The sequence below is a fragment of the Lacerta agilis genome, chromosome 14 (assembly GCF_009819535.1).
Source record: "Lacerta agilis isolate rLacAgi1 chromosome 14, rLacAgi1.pri, whole genome shotgun sequence".
Lineage (NCBI taxonomy): Eukaryota > Metazoa > Chordata > Lepidosauria > Squamata > Lacertidae > Lacerta > Lacerta agilis.
The window spans coordinates 36,666,934-36,688,080 of NC_046325.1; the positions used below are offsets into that span (position 1 = coordinate 36,666,934).

The window sequence follows — 21,147 nt, forward strand, 5'->3', positions numbered from 1 at the left end:
AACAGCATCATTCTGATATGCTGATTCTCTACACACGTATAGTAGTCTGTCCATTTAGCTTTCATAGCCAATGCCCACTGAAAAGTTATTTAAACCCCTTTCAAAGCCATCAGTTCATATTGAGGCAGCGCATTCCAAAAGTTAAGTTTGTGCAAAAAGGAAAAAAAAAACGGTCCCGGCCGGGGGAGGGTTCTCCATGGGATGTTGTACAGTAAAGCTCAGTTCCTGCCCCACCGCACCCTCGGGGACCACGTAAGCATGTCTTTTTTCTGACTCTCCAATCGGGTAGGCAACAAGCACTAGGACCTGGCGAAAAGGAAAAAAAAAAACTTTTTAAAAGCAAGCCCTCTCTTCTCAGGGCTTTTCTGGCTGCCTGGACACGCTTTGAAATAGTTTCCAGAAGTCTTTGCTGCAAAAGCCTAAAAGCAGGGGGGAACGGGGGGGGGACACACGCACACATTCCCAAATCGGTTGCAAAGCAATCCCTGCCTGCTGAGAGCGATCGGATCCCGCCACGAGCGCAGGAACTGGGGCTTGGGATCCCTTTTTGTAAGCCAACCGCAGGCCGCTTTTTTACACGTCTACAGAAATCGGAGCGGCTGGCTTGCAATCCTCCAGGCCTCCGTTTCGGGTTTTTCTTTCCCCCCCCCCTTTTTTTCTTTTTTAAGAAAGCGCCTCCTCCGCTCTCCTCTCCCTCCCACCCACCCCCCCGTCCGCTCCCCCCTCGGCTGCTTCCAGCGCACAAGCGCCAGGCGCAGCTGCCGAGCCTTCCTTTTCCTGCCCGAGGGCGCAACGTCGAAGAACATCATGAGCCTGCTGTGCCTCGTCTTTGCGCTGAGCCTGCTCGGGGTCCGCGGCTTGGGGGACCCCGGCCCGTTGGAGGACGTTGTCATCGACAGATACTACATCCCCAAAGTGTGCCTGCGAGAAGTCCAGATGGGCGACTTCGTCCGGTACCATTACAATGGCACTTTTCAGGACGGCACCAAGTTCGACTCCAGGTACAGTACTTCCCTTCTCTTATTTTCCTCGCTGAGAAATGCGCAGCAGCGTCCGTCCAGGGCAGGACTGTGATCCAGACAAAGGGTTGGGGTTACTAGTGGCAGCTCACCTGCAATCCCTGGCAAATTGGAATCAAGGAGTGGCGAAATATATTTCCGCGCCCCCCGTGTTCGAAACTCCCATTGTTCTAGGCGCATTTTGCGACAGGGAATTATTTCATGAGTGCATGCAGTTTCTGAGCTCTGGGAGCAAGATTTCAGATTAAAACTGCAGAGTGGAAGGGAGGGAGGACATCTTTCCGCCTCCCCTACTTCCAGCTGCTCTCTGAGGACTGGAGAAGAGAACCTCTTAAGAATATTAGGGGGTGGGTGGGCAGGGGAAGCACTAGACCATGTGAAAAAGGAACATAACATTTTAGCTGCAGTTCATTCATTTTCAGCTTTGTATTCTTGTTATCAGAAAGTGTTGCTAGACATTCCGTTGTTGCGTCCATAAGCTAGGTTTAAGGTACAATAGTGCCTAGCTTTCATATCTGTTTCTACACTGCCCCTGCCCCTCCCCTTAGGAAATCCCCCCATAAATTGAGAGACGGGAGACCCGCGCTTTTGAAATAGCCATGCATGCAAGCGTAGAAAAACAGCCCTTCCTTTTAAAAACAAAAAACAAAAACCACCAACCAGCCAGCAACGAGAAACCTTCCTTCCCTCTCTCTCCCCCTTGCAAGAGGAATTGCGTGCCTCTGGTGGTATGTGCCTTCTATCTTCTGCCCCTTTGGGGGCCTCGGGGGAAAGAGAAATACTGTATGGCATCGCTGATCCCTCACATAACTTCAGATGCTTTTGCACAGCAGTTTGCAGCTGCAAAGCCAGCTTCTGGCTAGAAGGGTGCAGGGTGGACTTTGCAAAGAGCCAGGTCTGGGAAAAAGAAGAGGTCCGCTCAGGAAGAAAAATGGGCAGGCTTGCAATAAATTTTGTGGGGGCGCTTTCCTGCAATTGTACTGGGGTGAGGAGCAAAGCAAGGGTGAAGGTTGACATGAAATGAATGTGATGCATTAAATTTAAAAAAAAATTAAGTACCTATGACCAGAGCATTGGAAAGAGGTTTGTTTGTTTTTAGGAAAACTGGACAGAATACTGTTGACATGCTTTTTATCTGAGTTAGAGATTTACATTCAGAAAATCTGGATATTCAGGAAAGGGGCATTTAATATCTCTCAGAGGGTCAGGCTCCTGTGGTAGCGGGGGCAACTCAGGCCACAAACCCTTGCCTTAGCAAACATACTTTAGATAATTTCTTCCCATCGGCTAAATTTGGGTTGTATCATTGTAGAATAGAATTTGTTTGCTGAATCTGACCACACTCAAATGAGATTTAGTCAAAGGAACTTGTTAAAAAAAACCAATTATTATTATTTATTTCACTAGGGGTAAAGAGGTGCAAGGAGTGTTTGGGGGAAGGCGAAGTGTTTGAAATAAGACAAAATGGACGTCGTTCTATTAGGTCTGGCCTGTTTTTTTTTGCTGTAGGCTGCTCCTGAAAACTTTAGAGCAACCCACATTCCTCAACTCCACAGATGATAAAATCAGATCATCTAGAAAGATAATAAACCTTCAGTTTGCACCTCTCCTTGACACTCCCTTCTCCATCCATGCAGTCCTTGGAAATAAGTCCCATAGAGTTCAGTGGGACTTTCCCCCAGGTAAATGGGTATCAAGGGAGGGAGAGAGAAGGAAGGAAAGATTATCGTTGCTGGATGGCTGGTGGTTGTTGTTTTAAAGGAAGGGGTATTTTTCTATGGTTGCAAGCATAGTACCGCGGTTCACTACTTGGAATTTCTGAACATAGAATTGTAGCCAGTGTTGCATGCATGGAGTTCCATTCAGGCAATCGGACTTCCCTTCTCTTCTCCCCCCACCATGTCCCCAAAATCTTCTGCCAACCCTCTGGAGCAGAATTTGAGGGTGCATTGGTGTGTGGAGGGGGGACTGGGACGGGGGGCGTCAGAGGAAAGGAAAGTTAAAGTCATCTGTGTAAGAATTCCATTGCTGGATCAAACCAAATTGCAGCCCAACATTCCACATGATACAGTAAAGCGAAATTGGAATGAGGACAGAATTGATGAAATAAATTTTAAGAGGGAGAAGGAAGCACAATCTAGAGCAGGACGTTTTCACGTAAGGATATTTTAGATCTGAACTTCTGCAGGCTTTGTTTTTAAAACTGAAAAAAAAAAAATAACGATGTGGGACTTTTAGTTAAACCTGTCATGCGTCCAAACTCCCTTAATAAATAAAGAACACTCACTCACTTTCCTGGTACTGTAGTTCCCTTGCGTCAAAAGACAAATTGTTTGACTGAGAATGGGTGCTTTGCTGTTACATTATCCCTTGGTTCAGAATCTCTGAATCTAGGTGTAATTTAGCTGGCACATCCTAAGGTATATTAGAGTGAACCGTAACAAAACTATTAGGGCATTTTGAAATCGTGTCTCGAGCATCAAACTTCACTGCCCACAGAGCCGGGTTGAGCTACGAAGCAAGATAGCGGTGTGTCGGAAGGAAGGGGGCAGGCATTGAGCTGCTATAGGCTGTGGGAGGAGATGGCGTCCATGATGGGATCTGCCGTTTCGGCTGTAGACGTGTCATCCGCATGAGGCTGCAGCTGGATCCAGGCATTTTAAAAGGCTGGGTTTTGCAATTTAGGACGGTGACTCCTTTCCGCATCCAAAATGCACACACTGGAAGCAGCAGTCCTATAAAATGCCTGGATCCAGTTTTCTAGAGATCTGGAAGAAAGAAAACTTGGTCTTGATTTGAAACCTCAGTGCTAACTGCCTTTCCTCCCCCATATGCAGGCTGATCCTCTTGGCGAATTCAGAGTGCAGGATCAGGCTATTCCGCTCTTCCTTTTCTGACTGAAAGGAAGTTGGAGATCAGGTTTCATCTGCTCCTCTCCGTGCTAGCAGGAGTAGTTTGGGAGGATTGGGGGGTTTTTTTCCCCCCTCCCCAGCAAAACTTTATGGAATCTCTGCCTTACTAAAATGGGCATACACCCACATTCCTTGCCTCAGGGCACAGTTTTGTTTAAAAAAGATGGTTTCTGCTGTTGTGGTGCAATTCAGGTAAATAATTGAATCGGTCCTAAAATAGTTTTCGTAAATGTATCCAAGCGCATCTTGAAGCCAGAAATATTTATTTTCCTTTTTGCACAGGAAGAGTTTGTGTGGGTTTTTAATAGTACAATGCTGCTTTTCAGCCTTAAGCTCTGGTTCTCAAATAGTTTTCCACGAGGTCCACTCTGAGGAGGGAACGGCCGGGCCAGGCCCCAGAGTGAACTCAGCGAGATGTGTTTCCGCTTCCACCACGCCACACAAACTTCCTTTGCCTCTGAATTGGCTAAAATTGTTGCTGCGCCTGATGGGAATTGTAGTGCCAAACACCTGGTAGTTGGCCAAGGCTGGCTTAGCTAGTCCAACATCCTGTTTCTCACAGTTGCCAGCCAACCACACGGATGGGAGAAGCCTGTAGGCAGGATATGAGCCACAGCCCTCTCCTGGTGTTCCAGGGGATGCAGGTGGCGCTGTGGTCTCTAAGCCACTGAGCCCCTTGGGCTTGCTGATCGGAAGGTTGGCGGTTCGATTCCCTGCGACGGAGTGAGCTCCCGTTGCTTTGTTCCAGCTCCTGCCAGCCTAGCAGTTCAAAAGCACGCCAGTGCAAGTAGATAAATAGGTACCACTATGGCGGGAAGGTAAACGGCGTTTCCGTGCGCTCTGGTTTCCATCACGGTTTTCCGCTGTGCCAGAAGCAGTTTAGTCATGCTGGCCACATGACCTGGAAAGCTGTCTGCGGACAAACACCAGCTCCCTCGGCCTGAAAGCGAGATGAGCGTTGCAACCCCAGAGTCGCCTTTGACTGGACTTAACTGTCCAGCGGTCCTTTACCTTTTACCTTACCTTTACCTGGTGTTGCTCCCCAGCAAATGGCATCCGCAGACATGCCGCCTGAGAACCTGGAGCTTGCCTAGGGCCATAGCGAGTAGACATTGATCGCCTCATCCTCCGTGAATTGGTCCAGTCCCCTTTAAAGCAATCTAAGCCAGTGGCCACAACCACACATCATGTTATCTCTTAACTGGTCAATTTAGAGTTATCTTTGCTCCATTCTTTTTGTTTCTGATCATCTCTTCCGTCAATGCCTTCTTCCCCTTCCAGCTACGATCGAGGTGCCACAGTGGCCGGCGTGGCTGGCGTGGGGCGGCTCATCACCGGCATGGACAGAGGCCTGCAGGGGATGTGTGTGAACGAGAGAAGGCACCTCATTGTGCCACCTCATCTTGGCTATGGCAGCATCGGCGTGGGTGAGTGGCAAGAGTCCAGGGTTGACAGGCGTGGGCTGAGCCTGACTGCATGTTAGCTGCATATCTATGCACGGTGATCTGGTCAACTATCAGGGGTCCCTCAGACCTTGAGGGAGGGGTGGACTATATTTTTTTGGGGGGGATGAACGAATTCCTATGCCCCACAAATAAACCCAGAGATGCATTTTAAATAAAAGGGCACATTCTACTCATGTAAAAACACGCTGATTCCCGGACCATCCGCGGGCCGGATTTAGAAGGCAATTGGGCCGGATCCGGCCCCCGGGCCTTAGTTTGCCTACCCATGCGCTAGATCCTAGCATGGGGGTAGGAGGATCATAGTGTTCAAAGGGACCCTGAGGATCATCTAGTCCAGTGATGGCGAACCTTTTAGAGACCGAGTGCCCAAACTGCAACTGAAAACCCACTTATTTATCGCACTTTTGATTTTCACGAGATCTCTGCATTGACCACGCAGACAGGAATTCCCTGCTTTTAAGCTCCAGCCCAAGCAAGCAAGCGTTCTCAGCGTGGCCCTCTGAGCGTGTGCAGAGCGGCGCCCCCGATCACGCCACTGTTTCCTGAAAGGGCCCCGGGGGCTGCCCCACTTGCTAACCCCGCTCCCTCGCCCAGCCCCAACCGGCCCCTACGCAGGGTGTCCAGCGTGGACCCGGGCATGCCCTCACCCGCTGCACTTGGCTGTGGACAAAGTGGCTTCTTGAGGCTCGGCAGCAATGCCATCCTCTCCTGCAGGCTCCCACGTGACGCGCCCTGCCCGGCGCCTCCCATTGGCTCCTGCCGGAGGGTGTGTAAAGCCTCAATCTCGCAAGAGGAGGAGGAAGGCGGCTGCTCAGAAGTCTCGGCGGCCCACCAACACATCCTGCTCTGGCCACACAGTTTCCTGCGCCGACCTGCCGCACACATGGTGCTCCAGCTGCCCAAGTTGAGCTGAGGACTCGACGCACCACCCTTGCCTTCTGCCGGCTCTGTGCTGGGGCCACAGCGCACGTGCCCACAGGGCTCTGAGTGCCTCCTCTGCCACTCCTCTGGCACGCATGCCATAGGTTCGCCACCACTGATCTAGTCCAACCCCCTGCAATGCAGGAATAAGCAGCTGTCGCTTACGGGGATTGAACCTGCAACCTTGGCATTGTCAGCCCCATGCTCTGACCAACTGAGCTAGCCATAGCAAGGATAGCACTGCAAGGCCCTGAGAATGAATGAATGAATGAATCTTTATTTGCATCAGCCATCGGCCATAGCAATAAAACAACAATACGATATACAAAGAATAGAAATAAAAAGTCAATTATATAAAATACATCTTAGGGTTTTGGAAGGCCCTGAGATAATAAGAGCAGGTTTCTATACTGAGAAGTTGTTTCCCGCCTCCAAACACACTCGAGCTTCCCTACTTCTTGTCGTTTCCGGTTCCACCCGTTTCGCTTTACATGGCTTCCCCATCCACCACTCTTTTCTCTTCCCTCTTATGCATTTCCTGTACTCGGTAAAGTGCCACACAGATGGGTGGCAGTATAAAAATAGATAAATAGTAATACCGAATGGCCTGGCGCCATTGGCAGAGGGGCAGTGGTTGTGGTGTCCTCGCAGTTCCCCTGAAAATTGTCGTTTCCATGGTCGTCCCTCGTTTTCAACCCCATAGCTGGCCTGATTCCCCCGGACACCACCCTCTACTTCGATGTCATCCTGCTTGACATTTGGAACAAAGAAGACAAGCTGCAGATCACCACTGTCTCCAAGCCACAACACTGCAACCGCACAGTGGAGAACTCAGACTTTGTGCGCTACCACTACAACGGCACACTTCTCGACGGCACCCCCTTCGACTCCAGGTAGGATGCGCTGAAGGGGAAATGGCATGTTTTGGCTCAGAGGTTTAGTACAGAGAGTGAAAAACGGCAAAATAATAACTATTGCCGTTGCAGTTGCAATTATAGCAGTCCCTTGGCTACAGTCCCGAACTGGATTGACCCCCTACCCTTCCAAGGCTGCTGCTGGTTTAAAAAACAGAAGGAGAATCCCAGCCGCTGGATTCAAAGATGCGTTTAGCATTATGTTTTAACCTGACTCTCATTCTGAATAATAGGTAGAGCAGCTATCTGGTCAAAGATGCTGGATCTCTGGTAGTGGTGTTAATTACAGTTAAATGTAGTGATTAAGAACAATATAGAACAGGCTTCCTCAAACTCAACCCTCCAGATGTTTTTGGCCTACAACTCCCATGATCCCTAGCTAGCAGGACCAGTGGTCAGGGATGCTGGGAATTGTAGTCTCAAAACACCTGGAGAGCTGAGTTTGAGGAAGCCTGATGTAGAACAAGAATAAGATGAGTGGGTGACACTCTGGTCTAAACCACTGAGCCTATTGGGCTTGCCGATTGGAAGGTTGGCGGTTTGAATCTGCATGATGGTGGTGAGCTCCCGTTGCTCTGTCCCAGCTCCTGCCAACTTAGCCGTTCAAAAGCACACTAGTGCAAGTAGATAAATAGGTACCGCTGTGGCGGGAAGGTAAATGGCGTTTCCGTGCACTCTCGTTTCCACCACAGTGTTCTGTTGCGCCAGAAGTGGTTTAGTCCTGCTGGCCACATGGCCCGGAAAGCTGCCTGTGAACAAACGCCGACTCCCTCGGCCTGAATGTGAGATGAGCACGGCAACCGCATAGTCACTTTTGACTGGATTTAACCTTGCAGGGGGTCTTTTTTTTTTACCTTTTAGTGGGTGGCTGTTTTTGACCAGTGCTGTGCTGCGAAGGTGGCGTTTTTTTCGCCGCACCGCTTCCTTGCCTGATGTCTCTTTCCCTTTCTCCATCCTCGCCTGTCTCCCAGCTATGGAAAAGACAGCACTTATGACACCTACGTGGGTTCAGGTTGGCTGATCAAAGGGATGGACGAGGGCCTGCTAGGCATGTGTGCTGGAGAGAAACGGCGAATAGTGATCCCCCCGTTCCTGGCCTACGGAGAGAAAGGCTACGGTAAGGTGGTCAAGAAATTGTGAATCTGAATCTGGCCTAGTATACCTGAAGGAGCGTCTCCACCCCCATTGTTCAGCCCGGACACTGAGGTCCAGCTCCGAGGGTCTTCTGGTGGTTCCCTCACTGCGAGAAGTGAGGTTGCAGGGAACCAGGCAGAGGGCCTTCTCGGTAGTGGCACCCGCTCTGTCGAACTCCCTCCCACCAGATGTCTAGGAAATGAAACAACTATCTGACTTTTAGAAGGCATCTGAAGGCAGCCCTGTTTAGGGAAGTTTTTAATGTTTGATGTTTTATCGTGCTTTTAATATTCTGTTGGGAGTCGCACAGAGTGGCTGGGGAAACCCAGCCAGATGGATGGGGTATAAATAAATTATTATTATTATTATTATTATTATTATTATTACATATCTGCAGAAGAATTTATTATTATTATTATTATTATTATTATTATTATTATTATTATTATTTATTCTGAAAGTATGCGAGAAATCACCTCTGATTCTGTGTCAAAGAAATCCACAAATTTCACCAATAAGTTCTTTCTTTGTTTCTTTCAAAAAAAAAGAGAAGACAATAAGATTTTATTGTATTTAGAAGTGAATATCTTTTGGAGGGGGAAAATAGGATTATACCTACTAGCAGATCTCGAGGGTCCCGCTTGCATAGGAATGTACGTATGTTTTTGCATACATACAAGGGGCTCCCATACAAACACTTGGTGATGAGGGGTAAGAATTCGTAGAATTGTAGAGTTGGAAGGGACCCCGAGGATCATCTAGTCCAAGCCCCTGCAATGCATCCACACACAGAGATGTCTTTAAAAAACATGACATCTGCAAAGGGGCTATGCGCTAATGTTTAAGACTGGCGTCCTCCATCTTTCAAGGCCTGGAGGCACATTTGGAAATGCAAGGGTAGGCTTGTGCACCAGACCCGCTCCTTGCAAAGCACACACACACACACACACACACACACACAAGTGAACACCTCCAAAACACAGACAAACCCCTCCCAACCATACAACACCTCACAAAGCCAAACGAAACCCTACAAATATAAAAAGAACGTACTGGTAGGGGGCTGTGGTGGGCACCAGGAGGGGGTGTCTTGTGAGGGTGCCATGGTGTTCATTGGCACCGTGTTGGGGACCCCAGAACCAAAAGCCTCAAGGCCACAACTTTTGTGGACTGAAGTCAGCTACATTCATTTGTGGACTTGAGAGAGAGCCAGTGTGGTGTAGTGGTTAAGAGCGGTGGACTCGTAATCTGGTGAACCGGGTTCGCGTCCCTGCTCCTCCGCATGCAGCTGCGGGGTGACTTGGGCTAGTCACACTTCTCTGAAGTCTCTCAGCCCCTGTTTGTTGTGGGGGAGGAAAGGAAAGGAGAATGTTAGCCGCTTTGAGACTCCTTCGGGTAGTGATAAAGCGGGATATCAGATCCAAATTCTTCTTCCTCTTCTTCTTCTTCTTCTTCTTCACAAATGGCAGAATCCGCAACCTTAGCACACTTTGCCGTACAAAGCTCTTGAGGAAAGGAATGGTATTTCAAAAGCAGATTAGCTGGCGTCCCCTCTTAAAAAATGGGGTGGTTTAAAGTGTTCCTCCACGTGACCTGGCTCCATGTGGCTGTCTGAGCTGAGCTGGTTCTCCTTTCCATTTCTCAGGCACTGTCATCCCCCCTCAAGCCTCCCTGGTTTTTGATGTTCTCCTGGTGGACCTACACAACCCCAAAGATGGCATCTCCCTGGAGCACTTGGAAGTGCCAGCGTCTTGCAAGCGCAAGGCCGTGACCGGAGATTTTGTGCGGTACCATTATAATGGCACCTTGATGGATGGGACCCTCTTTGATTCCAGGTAACAGGGACTGAAATGCACCTGTCTTCCCTTCCCTTCTCCACCAAGCTGTCATTCCTCGGTATTCTTTGTATGGCTAGGTTGACATTACCAGAAGTTCAGGTTTTTTTTCCAGAATAGGGTTGTTGGGAGATTCCGTTAAAATGGGAAGCTCTACCTGAAATTGAGTCGATTTGCATAGCCATCTGCAAACAGAAACAGAAATCAGGCAGGTGATTATTATCAGTATTCACAGCCGCCATTACCCAGTCTCCAATTTTCTATAATCATTTTTTTCATTATGTTATTTATTCTTTCCTCCTCCCTCTTGAAATTATGCAATAATAATGTAGTTAATTACATTTTTATATTTAGCCACGGTGAACAGCGAGCTGAATAATGTCGTTTGCACAGAACTTTAATTGCAGTGGAACAGAAAGCATAGAATCATAGAATTGTAGAGTTGGAAGGGACCAAAAGAGTCATCTAGTCCAACCCCCTGCAATGCAGGAATCTTTTGCCTAATGTGGGGCTCGAACCCACAACCCTGAGATTAAGAGTCTCATTCTTTACCGACTGAGCTATCCCAGGTGGGGCGTGCGACAGATGCAAGGCAGAAAAGAAAGCAACGCCCTTTTACATCCCTAGCCCAGAAGGAGTCTTTCCAAGGCTATCATGTCTCACCCTGCTCTTTTGGTCTGTCTCTGGATGGGCTCAGCCACGGTTTAAGAAATCTGGAGGGGAAAACTTCAGGCTCTGCTGTAACGTCAGTTTGTAAGACACTTCTTCTCCACGGATTCTCTCTCTCCAATTCCAGTTATTCTCGAAACCACACCTACGACACTTATATTGGGAAAGGCTACATTATTCCAGGAATGGACCAAGGGCTTCAAGGAGTCTGCATTGGTGAAAGGAGAAGAGTCATTATCCCACCCCACTTGGCCTATGGAGAAACTGGGGCAGGTAAGTAGAGAGGACAGGTTGAGGTGGGTGGGGAGCCCCTCAGCGGAACCCTTCGAAGGCTTATATCTACAAACCAGCCCCCTAGCTTTGAAATCTCTGCTGGGTTTGAGTGGCCACACAAATCCGCCAACGTTGCTTCGGTTTTCGTATGCGAAGAAAACAAAGGTTGATTTGGGGAGGGCTCCCGGAAGGTGTAAAGACTGAAAACCACTGGGCCAAACAACGAAACGGAAGTAATGGCCCCCAATGTATCCTGGGACATTGGCAAGAGATCCCAGAGACCTACTCCGTGCTGCGACTACGGTAGAGGTTGCAAATTGCCTCGAATCAGCTGTGGCCCTTGGAGGATTTTTGTGTATTATGTATCCTCACTCTTTAGGTAAAGGTAAAGGGACCCTTGACCATTAGGTCCAGTCGTGTCCGACTCTGGGGTTGCGGCGCTCATCTCATTTTACTGGCCAAGGGAGCCGGCGTACAGCTTCTGGGTCATGTGGCCAGCATGACTAAGCCGCTTCTGGTGAACCAGAGCAGCGCATGGAAACGCCATTTACCTTCCCGCTGGAGCGGTACCTATTCGTCTACTTGCTCTTTGACGTGCTTTCAAACTGCTAGGTGGGCAGGAGCAGGGACCGAGCAACGGGAGCTCACCCCGTTGTGGGGATTCAAACTGCCGACCTTCTGATTGACAAGCCCTAGGCTCTGTGGTTTAACCCACAGTGCCACCCACGTCCCGCATCCTCACTCTTTACACACACACCCCCAAAACCCAGTCTCTATCCTTCTTGTCCTCTAGGGAACAAGATCCCTGGCTCGGCTGTGCTCATCTTCGACGTCCATGTCATCGATTTCCACAATCCCACAGACCCTGTGGAAATACAGACTATCCACCGGCCTGCGGACTGCAACATCACCACCCAAGACAGGGACTTTGTCCGCTACCATTACAACTGCTCCCTCCTGGATGGCACCAAACTCTTCTCCTCGTGAGTCTTTTGCTTAGAGTTTTGCTTATCTCAGAATTGTTGAGTTGCACTTTGACGTGCTTTCAAACTGCTAGGTTGGGAGGAGCAGGGACCGAGCAACGGGAGCTCACCCCATTGCGGGGATTCGAACTGCCGACCTTCTGATTGACAAGCCCTAGGCTCTGGTTTAACCCACAGCGCTACCCACGTCCCATTCACAGAGTTGTAGTGAAGATTAAATTAGGAGGGGGAAATGCCATCTTGAGCTCCACGGAGGAAAAGGTGAGGTACTGTCAAGGCTTCAGGGAATCCTATCCCTCCCACGGTGGGATGCCATGAAGCAGAAAAACAAAGAAAGTTCTTACCAAGTAGTTTATTCAATATTCACACACACACACAGAGAGAGAGAGAGAGAGAGAGAGAGAGAGAGAGAGACAAAGGAATGCGGCCTCTCTTAGATAATGGTGTTGCTCCAAGTAAAGTTCCACCCCCTCGCTCGCTTCCATTCTACATCATCCCTGCTTTCTGCCTCTGAGTATACTGTTCTGCTACTCTCAAGGCACGCCTGGTTCTGGGAGAGGGGGGTGGGTCAGGAATGCTTTCAAGAGACACTGAGTCTCCCCTGGTGCTTCTTCTTTCTGCTGCTCCCCCAATATTTCCCAGCTTCTCCCCCCTGAAGCCTCTGAAATACGACCTTCTGCAAACCACTGTTCTAAATCTATACTTTTCTCATCAGTCCAGCCCCTGATAGGTACACATCCAACTAGATAGATAGATAAATAGATAGATAGATGGAGGCAAGGTTGGCACCTGGCTTTCCTAGCGGTGTGTTTGCACTGTGCTGACCTTGCCACCTCGCCCCTTCTTCTCCAGCCTTCGATAAGCAGCAGGGACGTAGCAAACCAAAGGTGAAGTGAGTGCCACTGCCCTGACACCATCCCCCACTTCTGCTAAAGGGAAACATTCGACAAACGCATAATCAAATAAGCATCTTTTTTTTTTAATTAAAAAAATGTTCTGTGCATAAGCAAACAAACAAGCTCCATCTTCATTTTTCTGTACCAACGGTTAGCCCTCCCTCCCAAGAAGGGTTACTTGACTCCTTCCTTCACACAGTGCATAGTTAAACTACAGAACACTTCCAGAGGAGACAGTGATGGCGACAAACTTGGCAAGATTAGGCAAACTCACGAAGGATAAGGCTTTCAGGGGCTACTCGCCATGACGTCTGTGCTGTGCCTCTTACGTTCAGAGGCAGCGTGCTTCTGAATATCAGTTGCTGGAAGTCACAGGAGGGGACATTGCTCTAGTGCTCAGGACTTGCTTGAAGGTTTCCTCAAGCAGGCATCAGGTTGGCCACTGAAAACAGGCTGCTGGAGGAGATGGGACTATGGCCTGATCCAGCACGTTCTTCTTATGTTAAGAAAACAAAACAAAACTGCAGAATAAAAGTTAACTTACTGGTCTCATAAAATGCCCATAAACACCTTGCTTAAAAAAAAAAAAAGACTAAGGCCTTTGGGAATTCTCCTAACCTGGGTCCGCGGCTGCCACATCAGCACATGTCAGGGACTGGACTGAGGAGGACGAGTCTCCTGAACCTTCCAGAGAAGAGGAAGGCAGTATTGAATTCCAGCTGTGGTTTGAGAAAGGTCACAGCCCAGAGACAGGTGAACAGAAGAGTTGGGAGGTGTTGGAGGAAGAGAAGGGGGAGACAGGTCCAGAGCAGCCAGCTGATGTGTTATCACTGGAGAGCATTTCTGACCACCCCCCTTCTCCCAGAACCTGGCATGCAATGAGACAATTAGCCCATGGCAGCCACCATAAGGGGAAGGGAGGGGGGAGGAGCTCAGTTGGAGCAATGCCATTGACCTAAGAGACAGCGTACAAAGGCCTCTCTCTGTGAATATTGAATAAAGACTCGGTAAGAGCTTCCTTGGCTGTCTGCCTTGAGAGCGGGGAGGATCGGAATTCACTGAAACCTGACAGCACATTTCCTGCTACAGCAGCATCCTCCGCGGCTCTTTTCCCCCTTCCTGTCACTGGGAGTAGCAAAGTAAATTACGCAAAATGAATATATATGCCAATCGGTGCATATATTTATAAGATTTTCTTAAAGAGCAGAATTCTGGGGAAGAGGTCCCCGGACACACTTCTAAGATTCCTGCAGATGATATTTCTAAGGATTCCAATGGTCTCCCTGTTTCCCCGCTTGACAGCCACGACTATGAAAACCCTCAAGAAGCCACTCTGGGGACCAACAAGATAATTGAAGGGCTGAACAACGGCCTGCTCAACATGTGCGTGGGGGAGAAACGTTCCGTCATTGTTCCTCCGCATTTGGGTCATGGCGAAAGTGGAGGTAAGGCTGTGGGCAACACCTCCGGCAGCTGTTTTCAGAGTCCAGCCGGCAGAAGAAATGGATACTGGACTCGGGATTCAGCATTTGGAGAGTCCCTTCTTTTTTTGCTCTTTTTTCCCCCAAAGCAACTTTCTAGCTCCTAGGGCTGCAGAAATATGGTTGGAAGTCTGTGCATGCATTGCGTGGTAAAATCTCAGAAGCTAGAGTAGCACTGAGTGGTGCTATGACTAGAAGGAAAAACAAATGACTCAAGGCAACACGCGGAACTTAGCATAATTCGCACCACCTTTTGTAGAGTTTTACCATTGTCATTTTCCAGCACGGAACATACAGAAACTTTTTCGCTATTCATCACTGGGCATGATTAGTGGCCAATATTTACAGAGCCCAAATGCTAAGAAAGAGTCGTTCAAACTTAACGACATGGGCATTGTCAGTTTTTAACGGGAGATGTGCTTCAGGACAAAAATATTTTGAGGTAGGTCCAGGTTTTGTAGAAGTTCTTGTGAGAAACTAGGCTATATGAATTGAATTCATGATTATAATTTAGGAGTAATAACGTTATAGCCAGTAGGCGGTGGTAATACGGCTCCTTATATGGCCTCGCCAACGCCATTAAACAGTGAGGAGGAGGAGAAATAGTAGCTAAACCCTCTGATATCACTTCCTCTCAAGAAGCGAGGTCACTTCCTGTCAACAGGTTTCTCCTAGCTTTGATTCCGGGTCACTGCTGCCTAGCAAGTGCCTCCTCTATGGATGACCTCGCCCTGTTGATATGTGTACCTTGCACTTTCAGCCCGGGGTGTACCTGGCAGTGCCGTTCTCTACTTTGAGTTAGAGCTTCTACACCGGGAGCCAGGAGTTCCAGAAGGATACCTGTTTGTCTGGCACAGCGACCTGCCAGAAAACCTGTTTGAAGCCATGGATCTCAACAAGGATGGTGAAGTCCCACCTGAGGAGGTGAGATTTTGCATTCTGTGTTAGAAAGGGTGCCGCTGGTACTGAACGGGGAGGGGGTGGCGGAGAGACAGGATCCAGCCGTGGATCCATGGCTGGATCCATTTGTTCTAACTGTTTGTTCCACGAGAGTAAGAGCATCTACCCTATACTGTATTGGCCCGAATATAAGCCGCACCTGAATATAAGCCGCACCTTTAAAATTGGAGGGGGGGGAGATAAAATAACCAAATATAAGCCGCTCCCTTCCTTGCTGCTCCTGGCTGCATACTGGGGGGGGGGGGGAGCCACGCTATGGCGCCGTTTCACCACAGTCCTGGGTGCATACCGTAAGGTCACGAACATAAGCCACACTTTAACTTCTCACGGTCAAAATTTGGGGGGAAAGTGTGGCTTATATTCCAGCCAATGCGGTAGTTAGTTGTTCAAGTTTTAGTAAATTAATAGGGAAAAATTATTCCATTTGTATACGGGTAAAGACAATAGCTTTGAAACAGCTTTGAAACAAGAAGCAAACTTTTTATTTTAAGAAGATGCACGTGCTTTCAAACTGCTAGGTGGGCAGCAGCTGGGACCGAACGGGAGCTAGCCCTGTCGTGGGGATTCGAACTGCTGGCCTTCTGATCAGCAAGCCCTAGGCTTAGCGGTTTAGACCAAAGCACCACCTTCCCAGCACAATTAAGGACCTGGTTTTCCTTTGTCTTGCTGCAGAGGGCACAGCCTGTGAACGCTGCAGCCCTTTCCCAGTTGTCTTGTCCCTCTCTTGCGTTGTCATCTAGAGCCACTCAAGTTAATGCACCTTTAGCAATGCGTTTTTCTCCCATCAGTCCGGCCTCTTGCTCAACCTTGAAAAATGGCAAGCGGTAGGCAAAGGAAGTTTTAAGAGACTGATATAAAGGAAGCCAGACATGGGAGCTGGATGTCTTGAAATGGTGTTTCCCATGTTGTTGAATGCATATGCCGCCACCCCCTTCCCAGCGGAAATGGCTTATCCTTTCCCTGCTTTCTCTTTCTCCCCCCTCTGCAGTTCTCAGAGTTCATCAAAGCTCAGATCGCTGAAGGCAAAGGTCGTCTCATGCCAGGCCCTGACCCGGAAAAAGTGGTCAATGACATGTTCCAAAACCAAGACCGGAATAAGGATGGGAAGATCACAGCAGAGGAACTGAAGCTGAAATCAGACGAGGATCAAGTTAAACACGAGGAACTTTAAAAGACTCAGGGATTGGGCTTCGTTGTTGTTTTTTTTAAAAAAGCACTCCAGTTTGGTGCCTCTTCCCCTACCTTGCAGGGCCAGATGCTCCCTAACTCCCTTTCCTGAGTTAAAAGAGACTGAACCTACAGAAGCAAACCTATTTTGTTCTACATTTTGTACCTTTGCTCTTTTTCCCCCCCTCTCCCCTTTTTTTGAGAACTATTTAACTGAGATCCTGTTTGGACATACCAAAATCAGGGAGTTAGCGCTTGCAACGATTGCCTTTCCAGACAACCACCACACACCACACCATTTACTGAATCCCTTCCATTTCCTCAGGCATCCCATCTGCAGCAAAATTGTCGCGAGCAGGAGCCGTGCCATCAACTCATGCCTTTTGTTCTGCCGCTTCCAGGTGCACACACACACACACACACACACACAGACACAGTTGGATATTTGTGTGTTCTCTTGCCAAATCGAGGAAGCTGAATTCTATATTAAGGAATCCCGAAACGTGTGACGGGAACCAAACAAATGCATTGCTTAAGTGTATTTCCAAGAATGGGGTATTAAGTTTTTCTTTCGGACAAAACTAGAGAGGAGAGGAGCGGAAACGTGGAGATAAGGTTACCTATCTGCTGCAATATTGTTTGAATGGCGGGTGTGTGGGCAGCCTTTTAATCCGTCACGGGATCATAGATGTCAACCTTGCCCTTTTTTTGCGGGAAATTCCCTTATTATAGCTTTGGGAAACAGCAGGGAGGGTTGACAGCTATGCACGGGATGATGTAATCAGACCATGCAATGGCAGTGGGCGGAGCAGAAGACAGGAGTGGGTGTGGCCAAAAGTGGGTACACTGCTTTCCCCATTCTTTCTGCCGCATCCTTTTCTTCCTGTCCCCCTTTCCTCCTCTTTCCGGCCCTGCTCCTCTCTCCGTCTCCCTCCTCACCCAACAGGTTGCTGAGGAAAGTATTACAGTAGTTCTGAGCTGCCAGTGTTGCCCTCCGAGGGCTTCTGAAATCAGTTTAAGGACTACATGAGGTTAGGCCAAGGGGCTGCTAACTGTGACCAAGTTGTGATGGCGGACTCTTAACAGGTGCAGCTTTCCTTTGTTGCTGCTTGTTTATGCCAGGGAAGTCTGTGCCTACATAAGGAACCCTTAAAGAAATTGGAGTTCTTGGTGATATCCAGAAAGTCAAAATTAAGAGAGTCCAAGAACTCTGGCCAGGCGGGAGATCAGTTTTTAAATCTTCAAAAAGTTTTATTATTATAATATTGAAACAAATTCCAGTTGAAATAAATTCCAGGACAAGGCCCTGTTTTCGATAATTCTTCGTCAGCTAGATTTTCATGGTCAAGGTGTGCCTATATAAGGAACCCGACTAGATCAGGCCAGTGGCCCATCTAGTCCCAGTATCCTGCTCTCGCAAGATGCCTACAGGAGGCAAGCAGGCAGGACCAGAGTGCAACAACACTCTCAGAAATACCTGCTGGATTTCTGCAGCAACTGGTACTGGTCTTTTTTTTTTTTTTTTTTAAGAAGGCTTAGCGACTGCTAGATGTTAAAAGGACAGACTTGGAAATTTTAAGATGAGTCAAAGTCTGGGCTCCCTGCAGCCAAAAAGGTAGGGAATAAGCACTGCTCTCTTTCTCTATACTAGTCCTGCTTGCCTCCTTCTCCTCGCCGATTTGACATCTTGCGTACATCAATAAAATCCCTTCAGCTGCAAACCTTGGAAGGAGCATAACATAAGCACAGCAAATACCGTTTATTCCATGCTCTAGTTCTCCCTTCCCGACCCCCAACCAAAAAATGTGCAGTGCACATAACCGCTACTTGCAGTCTTGTTCTCTCACACACAATCACGCACACTGCAGGGTTTCTTTTAAGTGCCTCCTGGGTTTCCAACCTCTGAAGTCATTTTCATGAGCCTTCCAACAAGTATTGTCCTACCTCTCAGGAGTCTGAATTCATAGATGATGCCCACTCTTGTTCCACAATCCCTACTTCAGAAGATTAGGCTGAGATAGAAACTGGAGATTTAGGTGCAGCAAGGAGGGTGGGATGGGAGCAGTCTTCCGTCACCTGCCTTGCTAGTCAAAGCATGCAAGGGGTTGCCAACTTTTCGGCTTCCCACGGCACCTGTGCGTTTCAACATTAGCTTGATCGGCGGCAGACAATAGCAGGTGATGGTGGTTTTCTCTTCAGGTTGTGCAAATGCTCAGCTGTGGGGGTTTTTGCAGACAAGCGCCTGTTAAAAGGTCTAAGAGAAGAGCAGACCTGTTGACAACTTCGGATGGGTTAGAAAAGATGCCCTTGTTTTGCTTATAAACTGCTCTGCAAACCACATACCATACCAGCTGCCTTTTTACAGTGAACTCTCACAGAGCTACCAGTGAATACAAACATACCATCTACTTCAACCTGAACATTAAACAAACTCATCCTCCCTGCCTGTGCCCTTCCAAGCTGTCCTGCATCTTCATTTTTACTCACTGCAACCAAGTTTGTTTCATTTGCCCTACGTGTTGGTGGAGATAAATGAGGTGGAAAAATTCTGGATTGCAATACCTCTTGAGGGAAGATGGGGAAATGCGTTGTTTTTTAATACTCCCCCACACTAAAGAACAAATAAAAACGTCCCTGCATGTAGTAAAGCTCTCCCCAGTGAATTTACAGGGGGGAGCATTCAAAAACATCGTCCTCCATCTGCAGCCTGAAGAGATTACAGCCCCATAACCTTGTTCAGTGTTGTGTGGCATGTCAGTGGGGATTTTATTTTTATTTTTTTGCAATTGGGTTCCAGAAAGCCTTGACCATTTCTGGGTCTTATGTGAGAGTTAACCCTTCCAACACTTAACACATTTCCTCCGGCAAACATTCCCCATTCTCCTTTTGGTGGGGTGTGTTGTTTTTTTTACTGTAATCCTGGGTCTTTAGTCCCAAAACCTCTGGAAGGAATGGAATTATTCAAGGCTTGCAAAACACCTTAAATCTGAAACACAGGGCTGGGCCTTACCATACATATACTTTTCTTTAGGGAGCTGTAGCCACACTGAAAAACAGCAGTGAGGTGTAATAGCCCCCCTAACTGCTGTGGTTGTTACCATCCAAGAGAGAGATGACTAGCTCTGCATCACCATTTTCTTTCCCTGGCTGAATTTTTTTTCCTGTCTGATCTCCATTCTGGGAAGCAAACACCATTGAGGGGCACATGGTGTTGGTGACAGCCTCAATATCATGGGGGCTGCAAGACCCCCAACTGAGTAGAGCCAGTTTTACTATTTTAAAAAATGGCTTGTGAGACATGCACATTAACACCCTTCCACTGAAGTGAGCGGTTCTGGTTTGTCTCTGACTAAATTAACTGCAAGGATTGAGTGTTAAGGAGGAACAGGGTGTTCAGACCGTCGGCTTTCTTTCGGTTTTGATATTTCCCTATTCCTTCTCTCCCCCCCCCCCCCACACACCCCTGCGCCTCCATTTTATAACAGGGGGACAGCAGAGCAAGGGAGATTTTAGGCAACAGCGGCGGCCATTTTGTCTGCGCCTGCTGCCATCTTGGAATCCTGGCTGCATACAACCCAGTGTATTGTGTGCAGTTGCAATAAAGATGGCAGTAGGTGCCTTGTTGCTGTCGTCTTAACCTTTCTTCTAAGAATAGTTTGCTGTTTGTGCCCAAACTTTGGTTGCGTTCTGCAACTAGATCCGTTCACTTTATCCCAAACTATTGTAGGTTATAAAAGCTCTTAAGAAGTTTTGCTACTGCTCTGATGAAGGTGTAAGGCCAGGGCAACTGTGCCCTTGCTAAATCAGGAGTATGGTTGCTCAGCCTGAGAAGTAGAAGCAACAAAGAGCGCTGGCACATTGGCCAGCTCTTTCTTCTTTGGGCAGGGCTCCTATGCCTCAGAATAGCTGTAGGACATTCAGCTATTCAGCAGGCAAAGCTATTCTTTTCAATGAATTCTTGCACTTCAATCAGGCCTTGAAGACACAGGCTGTGCCGGAGAAAAAGCCGGCAACTCTTGTGAATGGAGCAATTTAGCGGCATAGTTTTCCCCATGTATATTCTGTGGCACAATTGTCAACGGAGACAGTAGCAGCTTAGCAGTTGTGTCTGCTGCAGGCCATTTCAAGAGCTTTCAATAAGCTTGAAGAAATATTTATCGTCATACTAGGCCATGAGCTTATGGTCAGCGCCCTCTCAAACCTACAGGACCCAGGTTTCTTGAAGGAGAAGGAGGAGGAAGCATGAAAGGTTTGGTAAAAGATCCCATCTTACAAAGGTTACGGAGTGGTTCTTAACTTCCTTGCACATTGTGGTGGTGGTTGTATTTGAAAAAGAATTCAGATTAAAGCAGCCAGACAATCAAGCAACATGCATACCATTTCCCCCCAAAATAGGAAATCTCTTTTATTATCTTTACATGTCCTTTGAATAATAAAAACAAACACATCCAAACAATTCATCGTTCTTGGATTCTATGCAGAAAACTGGGAAGGGGTAATTTGTTCTTTGTAAAAAA

At 48.0% G+C, this 21,147-nt stretch overlaps 1 protein-coding gene across 1 annotated transcript; it reads left to right on the forward strand.

Annotated features, from left to right (window-relative positions):
• The first annotated feature begins 787 nt into the window (after positions 1-787).
• Positions 788-16,667, forward strand: FKBP10 (FKBP prolyl isomerase 10). The gene is made up of 10 exons (XM_033169574.1): positions 788-1,001; positions 5,213-5,358; positions 7,022-7,211; positions 8,204-8,349; positions 10,012-10,201; positions 10,998-11,143; positions 11,937-12,126; positions 14,325-14,467; positions 15,264-15,427; positions 16,452-16,667. Exons 1-10 carry the CDS (start codon positions 808-810, stop codon positions 16,632-16,634), a joined length of 1,692 nt encoding a protein of 563 aa, XP_033025465.1. The 5' UTR covers positions 788-807; the 3' UTR covers positions 16,635-16,667.
• Positions 16,668-21,147: the final 4,480 nt, after the last annotated feature.